The 8,712-nt window shown below is 37.2% G+C and overlaps 1 protein-coding gene and 2 non-coding genes across 3 annotated transcripts; 1 reads left to right on the forward strand and 2 right to left on the reverse strand.

The window, feature by feature from the left end:
- Positions 1 to 402: 402 nt before the first annotated feature.
- LOC126763832 (U5 spliceosomal RNA) lies at positions 403 to 525 on the forward strand. The gene has a single exon (XR_007667689.1). It is a non-coding gene; the product is annotated as a U5 spliceosomal RNA (small nuclear RNA).
- Positions 526 to 2,749: 2,224 nt separating this feature from the next.
- On the reverse strand, positions 2,750 to 2,870 carry LOC126763829 (U5 spliceosomal RNA). The gene has a single exon (XR_007667686.1). It is a non-coding gene; the product is annotated as a U5 spliceosomal RNA (small nuclear RNA).
- A 3,061-nt stretch (positions 2,871 to 5,931) lies between these two features.
- Positions 5,932 to 8,419, reverse strand: LOC126761857 (putative phosphatidate phosphatase). The gene has a single exon (XM_050478282.1). The coding sequence runs from the start codon at positions 8,322 to 8,324 to the stop codon at positions 7,308 to 7,310; it is 1,017 nt and encodes a 338-aa protein (XP_050334239.1). The 5' UTR covers positions 8,325 to 8,419; the 3' UTR covers positions 5,932 to 7,307.
- Between the last annotated feature and the right edge of the window lie 293 nt (positions 8,420 to 8,712).

Here is an 8,712-nt window from a genome sequence, read left to right on the forward strand (position 1 = left end):
CCTGCGCCAGCCGGTATTCGAAAGTCATCTCTCATTCTCTAAAGACGTGCGAGCAGACCGCTCTCATTCTCTTAAAAATCTGCTGCCTATGCTGGCTAATGCTCTAAAGTGACCTCAATAGCTCTCATCCCCTAAAAATGTGCTACCTTAGCCGGCTGGTGGTCTAAAGTGATCTCAGTAGCGCTCATCCCCTAAAGATATGCCGGCAGACCGCTCTCTCAACTCATGAATCTGGTTGTGAGTGCTAAATTTACCTGCTCTTTCATACTTTTTGCAATCCTGACACGAGAAATCTTTTAACTATAATCTTTGTGTGATCCCTTTTTTCAAATATTTAATTACAGTTCAAGAATTCTCAACCACTTCATATCTTTCTTTATACAAATGCTTTGCATTGCAAATTTACCTTGTCTTCTTTTTTAATTGACGAATTAATCTTTCGCCTTTTACCAAAGATTTCCGTTGTCAGTTGTGTTTAAGGGTTTTATCTGGTTTTGTCCAAATTTTTGTAAAAGGCTCGACTTTTCTTCGTGGTTATGTTAGCCCACTTATGAATACATTGCAAAATAGAAACTAGTATAGAAGTTGTTTTCTTTGAGTTGGTTATTTAGATTCGCTTACTCTGCTCATAATGGGTCCCTCACTAAGATTATCACTGTCGACAAATGCAGATAATTTTTGTGTAAACGATTTCGTTCCGACAATTTCGATCTTGAGGATGCCTCAAGTGCTGGAAGGAACGTGAAACTTGAAGCCGATAGATAAAATAAATTTCCTCGAATAACAACTCGAGAGATTGCTGAAAGTTTAAATTTCTTTTAAGCTGTTTTTCTGAATCACATGAGACGTCTACGATTAATTTCGAAGGGTCACAAATGGATTTCTCATGTTCTCAGAAAAAAATTTGCTTACGCGCAATAACGACTATGTTTTGTATATCAAACTTCTAAGTAATAATACATTTTTGAAGCGCATTCCGGCTGGCGTCGAAAGGATTTCGATATTAACGATCGGTCGCTTAAAGGAAAGCAAAAAACGTGCAAAGACGGTGAATTGGAGACGTTGCTCGATGAGGATTCTTGGCAAACGCGGGAAGTGTTCACCCGTCAAGACCGTCAGGCCATTTCAAAGCGACTACATCTTCTGGGAATGGTGCAAAAGCAAGGAACTTGCGGTTACCTATGAACTCAATACCTGGTACGGCACGATAATGTGATTCTGTTGCCTGACAACATGTGCCTCATGTTTACAAACCCTACATCTTCTAGAAATGGTTCAAAAACAATGAACTTGGGGTTCCTCATGTCCATAAACTCGTTTAAACCTGCCCGGAAACGCTTTATTCCCAGATATTGCAGCGTCTTTTATTATTTGTTAAACTCGATGGCCTATTCGCTGGCTCAGAAGCAGTTCCACTCACAAGACGACAACGAAAAATTGCTAGATTCTGGAATAGCATTACAAGATTAATGGTTTTACCATAAAAGCATTGGAGTGCTACTAGAAAGATGGGAAAAAGGTTCCAACTAGCGACGAGCAATACTTTGTGACCATTTCCTTACAAAAAAATTAATTTTCATTAAAAAAAAAGCGAAAACTTTGTTGCGCCTTGTGAACGACTCAATACTTGTAAAATTAGCTGATTACTTGTCAAGATGCAGTTCGCCTCTTGTAGAATTGTAATTAATTATGCTATGAATGCATTTTCGACAGCCACAACATATGTATGTATTTCTCTTTTACTAACCGAAAACTAACAATTAATTAGCCACCAACCACTTTTGTGGCGCTTTAAAATGAAATTTACTACAAATGTGGCAACAATAAATTTTACACATTTTTCTTATCAAATTAGTCAGTAGTCAGTATCTTGACCACCCGCTGAATGCAATAGGGATTATCTGCTGCACTACATCTCTACTGCCGAACGCTTTGCTCAGTGAATGCATGCGCATGCGCAAAGTCATATCTCTACAGGTTGGCGCTTCATTGCTGCTATTTACCTGCTAACCATACTAATGTCTTACTTGAGACAATCAAATGCAAGGGTTTTTGTTTTTGTGCACAAACCAGCCACCAACCCGGCTGGTGGTTGTCCGCAATAATAAATCAATTTGGAATTGAATTGAATACGAAATTCAATTGAAATACCGACGCTCGACAGACAAGACCAACTGCAATGATACTGATGGGAGTCAAGCATACAACATGTACATATTTGTGCCGCTCTACATATAGTCGTGGTATGAAATGTGTGTTGGTGAGTGTGGTTTACACCGCAGGGGTCTATTGATGTACTCCAACTGACTTTATTATGCCAGCTTGGCAGTGGAGTGACAATGAGCGGAGACAACTGAAGATGAATAATTGCATGCGGAGCTGTCAAATGTTTTGTGTGGAAGGGTGGTTATGAACAAGAGGGCTGGGAGCGACGTTGCGATATGCATACACGGACAAATATATAATTGTGATAGCTTAGAATTGAGCCATAAAGTCAGAGATATTATCAAAAAACAAAAATAAAATGTTAGAGAAATAATTGAGTTACAAATAATAAATTTTAATTAAACTAGAAAATGTAATTTACTCAAAAAAGACAGTCTTGCAGTTTATTGCTTAAAATTAAACACGATTCGCTCTTCTACAATACATTTTTGAAAATTTCGGTGCCTTAACTCAGTTTAAAAACCTCATATTTTTCCTTCGCTGTTTTATAAGTTGTATGCATTCATTAACGGCCCAACAATGCCTCGCAAGAAAAGTTGAGCCTTTGACAAAAATTGTTACAGACCTATTAGTTACTCCTCTCCACGGAAATCTTTAGTAAAAGGCGAAAGATTTATTCGACAACTGAAGAGAAGTGAAGGTAATTTTGCAACAGAAACAGCAAAGCATATGAGTGTAGAAATATATAAAATGGTTGAGAATTTTTAAACTGCAAAGAAAAAATTAAACATACCCTTACGCAGGCTACAAACGAAATGTGGTACTTGAGTGATCTTTATGCCATAACTCAAGGATCATACATTCAAGACAACCTTACACAAACAACATACGAAATGTGATCTCAGAGTGATCCTTATGGAGTAACTGAAGTACTACATTTAGAATGTTCAGTTAATCTGTAAAGATCACTCAGGGATGAAGTATCACATTTAAAATGTTAAGCTACTCCATAAGGTTCACTCAGGTATCACATTCGTGCGTTGTTTCTGTAAGGCTGGCAAAATATATAAGAATCCAGGTAAAGAAGCGCACACAACGAGCAACTTGAGCTGACACTCAGTTCTCTGCCAATTATTTAGGGGATGATAGCTGTTGAGTTCACTTTAAAGCACCAACAAGGTGCGTAGGTAAAAATAAAAATTTTGAAGAGTATATTCCACAAAGGCACCACTTCCGTGTTGATAATTGAATCGTAATGTGATTTTGTTTGCAGAAGGACGCATAATATGATTTATTTAGATAAGTTCGTGCCGTGTTTTTCCCTTTACCATAAATCCACTTTCTTGGTCCTTTCACTGTTATGCTCTAGGCTGCAGTGAAGCGTTAATACCCTTTACAGTTGTATTTCTTATAACATAAAAGGGTATAAAAGGATCTCTATTTTGATTTTGATCAATCAGCTTATGAATCAGTGTGGTAGCTATATGCTATAGTGGTCCGATTTGAACAATTTCTACTGTGGTTATACATTTGACTTAGTAAATAATATGTGCGCAATTTCGATAAGATATCTGGACAGATAACGAATTTGTTCATACAAGAACTTGAGTTCGATCGATCAGTTTGTATGGCAGCTATAAGCAATAATCAACCGATCTGAACAATTTCCTCGGAGATTACATCGTGGAGTTGGAAACTAATTCGTTCCAAATTTCATAAGGATATACCGTTAAATAAAAAAGTTTTCCATACAAGGACTTGAGTTTAATCGATCAGTTTGTATGGCAGCTATATGCTATATGCAACCGATCTGAACAATTTCTTCAGAAATTATACCATTGACTTGGAAAATAATTCACGCCAAATTTTAAGAAGGTATCTCTACAAATAAAAAAGTTTTCCATACAAAGACTGGATTTTGATCGCTCAGTTTGTATGGCAGCTATAAGCTACAGTGGTCCAATGTCGACAAATGAGCTGTTACTTTGGAAGAAAAGAAGGTATACGAAATTTCAGATCGATATCTCAAAAATTGAATGACTAATCCCCCTGTATGCCGATAGAATAGAAGACAGACGAACCCGACTAAATCGACTCAGCTCATCATGCTGCTCATTTGTACATAGTTTTATAGGGTTTCCAACGCTTCCTGCTGTATGTTCCAGATGTGGTGGGATACTAAATAATAGACTTTTTCAGTTTATATAAATGCTGGCTGAAAAGTTTCTGAAATATCCGAATTAGTTTCGCTAGCTTTACGAGCGTCACAGATTTTGTTCAGCCAACCTTTTTCACCAGTCGAGAAAATTATATATTTACGTAGATAAATAATACAGTTCTCAAGGCTGTTACCTTTTCGCATTAAACAAATAATATAATATGTATATATAATACAGCGAAAACTCATTAATGTTCAAATGGGAACAAAACAGGAAGTTAAAAGCGCAATAAAAGCATATTGTTTTTGTACGCCAGTGGACATATGTTTATACTTAATTGTGTGATATATATGTAACTTACACACACAGTGCACTATAAATGTATGTATTGGTATAAACATATATATTCGTATGTTGAAACTTCTTTGTTGAAGTTGACAGGTAGACGAGCTGTGAGAATCACCCTGGAATGTATAGGTAAGCATGTACTGCCATATATACTTGTGACATGCTCACATACAAATCTCCTTGTAGACACGCTGAGCAGCTTCAAATATGCAGAAACAAACTACGTCACCACATGTCATCGACTATGAACTAGTTCCGAACGAACTAGTTGTCAACTAGGCGGCATGAAACCAATTTTTAGACAAAATTTTTTTTTGTTAAAAATGCAGCATACGTCTGCTGATAGCTTTTTCAATTGAACTCACCTAAAACAAACTAGTTAGTAGCTAGTTGTTTTCTGTACAGTGTTAGTAGTAAGCTACTAAAGCGAGAACATTTGCCTGTTGATTATTTTTTTCCACTAGTGCTAACACACGCCTGCTGATAGCATTTTTAAACTGAACTCACCTCAATGAAACTAGTTTGTAACTAGTTGTTTTCTATATAGTGTTGGTACTAATGCACTAAAGCGAGAACTTTTGCCTGCTGATAATGTTTTTCAACTTAACTCACCTCGATCAAACTAGTAAGTAACTAGTTGTTTTTTAAACAGTCATGGTACTAGTTCACTAAATCGAAAAAATTTATTTTAACATCCATACAGAAGAGATACCTGCTAAACGGCGCTAGGTGCGTCGCGCATTGGAATGTAACATTTTTTAATCAGTGTGATTCACCTCATTGCCATCTGAAGTACGAGTATGAGGCATCGTAATGTGGTTGCTAAGCACAGCCAAACAATGCTGGAATGTTAATTGTTGTTGATTTGTTAATTTTTTTTTGTATTTGTAAATCATTATTTACACGCTTTGAGTAATACCGGTGGAGTTTCTAGTGTATGGTTTATTTTTAAAATTTCGCTTTCATGAATGGAATTTATATGTGGAATTTTGATTCGTTATAGGCAAACCGCAAACCAAAAATTTTTCACTGCTGACTGGTTTAAGTGTTTAATAGGTTACAGGGAATACTCTATGCAACTTCTGCGGAATTATTTCTCACTTTAGTCGGGTCCAAAATACCCAACATACCCTGTTCCTAATCGAACTTTTCATAGTAATCGTTGTTCTCTATTCAAAAACTTCAAGAACGAGTTCAAAAATATTCTTTAAATATACATACTAAGATGAGAAAACTTCCATTTGACTAAAAAAACAAGTTTCAACATCAATTGTTTTTGCTTTATTATTAAATAATTACTTAAACGTAATTTTATAAATAACGACAAAACTGCTGATTTAAACTGAACTGCAATTTACTTTAATAAGTTATCAAATTAAAGCTATGGCTCATATAAACGTGCGCACATATACACGCAAATTTATGTGGAACTTATACTGAGACGGCGGAAATTAGGTATACGTTTTTAAATACATTGTAACTTAATAATAAAACTGAGAAATCGATGGTTTTGTGTATAAGTATAATAAATGACAATAAAATCTGCTTTGTTTTGCGTTTTGCAATAAACATTTATTTTGGTACTATACTTTTTCTTAAGCGCTGTGATAGAATTTAGTAAAGTTTTGTAAAAACAATTACTTTTGCAGTAATATTTAAGTTTTTTTCTTAAAAGTTAAAAGATCTTTGGTTTTAGTATCTATTATTTTGTATTTTTTACTTAGCTTATGGTTGGTTATCAAATTTTAACTGTTCTCAGTGCTAATGAAACTGTGCTCAGTTTACTTAATTCAGCTTTCTTTCATGTTATTGTATATTAACTCGAAGAGTTTTTAATTTGACTGATTTTCAGTTACTTTAAACTGTTCCCAGTTTGGTTAGTACGGATATTGTAAAAATTATACTAATTAGTGCTTCGATTAATGGTGCTTTTGAAATTTTAACTGTCTTCAGCAAAAAATTTAACTGTTCCCAGTTTTCTTATTTCCTTCTAATTAAAAAAATTTTCATACTAACCCGACAAAACTCAATTTGAGTGCTAAACATTTATTTTAAACTGTTCCCAGTTTGCTTAATGCAACTTTTTTGGAAATTATTCTTAATTAATGCACCGTACTTTTAATTTGGCTGATTTAGATTGATTTTAAATAGTTACCACTTTTATTTGCCTTTGTTACAATCATGTTCTCTGGCGCTTTCTTACAATATGACATTTAAATACTCTTAACTTTATTAAAATACTGAAAGAAGTCAATAAATCCACTTAATACGTAGTATAGTTACGTTTCACAATAGCTAACATTTAAAGCTTTCCAGCTACAATTGTTTGCTGGCAAGTGTGGGTTGCATAACATGTTCAAAACTGTTCTCACTTTTACATACTTTTAATCAACTTGCATATGCTATAATCTAAGCATGACTTGCAACACATTAAACGCTTATATTACAACTTAATTTTAAAAACTGTTCCCACTCACACTTCATTCGGTTTCAGTTTTTCAAGTAGTTGTTATTCATTGTTTGCTGATTAAATCGCACTTTACGTTATCAGCACTTAACAATATTTCAACCACTTAGTTAATAACTATCACAAGTATAAAATTACTCCGCTTCCCCAACTGCCTCCACCAAAAATCACACTTTCGAGCAATACTGCTCATTACTGAAGCTCTGCGTGTTGCTGCCATTGCTCGCCCGTTGCAGCGACGGCATGCTGCCATCGACGTCATGTCCCAACGTATACGGTGGCGGCGTCGGCACGATCTCGTTCAATGTCGTGCACGTATCCTGTCGCGGCAGCTCCACGCGCAAGCACGCTTGCGGTGTCTTAAATTCCTTTGTTATATAACGCGCGGTAATCAAGGCCATTGCAAGACCCAAGAGACCGCCGCACAGCACATCCGACCAGTGATGCCAATTGTCCATAATGCGCGACAGCGCCGTGAACCAAGCCAACATTACGAGTGTGAACTGCAGAAAATGCCGCGTCAATTTCGAACCGCGCCAGGTGATCTTGTATTGCAGATATATGGCGACATAAGTGAGCGCAAAGAAGCACAAGCTCGAGTGACCGCTGGGGAAGGAGAGACGCGCCTGCCACACGTCTTCCGACGTATAGCCGCTGCCCACACAAATATAATTCTCAATGTAGCGATGCAGATTCTGTGGCGACTCGCAATTGCTGCCGTCGCTCAACTGTGGCTGACACACGCTAATGAAATGTGGACGCAGCCGTCCAATTGTGAACTTGCCGATCTCCGTCGCCTCCAACGTGAGTAAGCCACCAAAGGTAAAGTAAAGCGCATGCTGCGCGAATTCCGCCAGCCACGCGGGCACTTTGTAGCCGAGCAGCAGCACCGTTTCACGTATGCGATCGCAACGATAGAAGAGTGTTAATTCGACTAGAAGCATTATCAACGCCGGCACAGCCAAAACAATTACACCGAGCATGACAGTGGTTATCGTATTTGGACGAAAAGGATAACGTATCGACTCGTCGTCGCAGAAGAAGCCGCGACGAAACGGTTCAAGCACAAACTCGCATATAAGGATCGGTATGCCGAGCACTATGAAGATGATTAGATCGGTCAGCAAGCTGCGCAGGAACCGGCGATCGGCGGTGGTGAGTCTATTGTCTTTCATGGCGGTCATGTATTGTAGCTCCGCTAGTTTGATTTTTAAGCTTTTTTTCCGCGACTTTTAGTGAACACTGTAGCGCGTAGCTTTTTGGCAAGCTTTAATTGTTATTGTATTTTATTCTGCGAATTGCTGCAATTTGTTGCCAAAATATATTTTTTATATTCTTTTTCTTTTGTATTTCGTTTCGTTCGTGCACTGCGCGCAAGCTTTCCGCGTTCAGCGATGCGCGTCGTAGGATCGTTTGTGACTGAGCGCGCTTGCCTTCTTTTCAACTAATTTATTTCAGAAACATAACCACTATATCGCGACGCTCCCAGTAGTAATAAAACACAACAACAAATGCGTTAATAACTGAGCAAACTTTGACTGTTGACAGTTAATGCTTAGCTGTATGCATACG

Source organism: Bactrocera neohumeralis, chromosome 6, assembly GCF_024586455.1.
Source record: "Bactrocera neohumeralis isolate Rockhampton chromosome 6, APGP_CSIRO_Bneo_wtdbg2-racon-allhic-juicebox.fasta_v2, whole genome shotgun sequence".
Taxonomy (NCBI): domain Eukaryota; kingdom Metazoa; phylum Arthropoda; class Insecta; order Diptera; family Tephritidae; genus Bactrocera; species Bactrocera neohumeralis.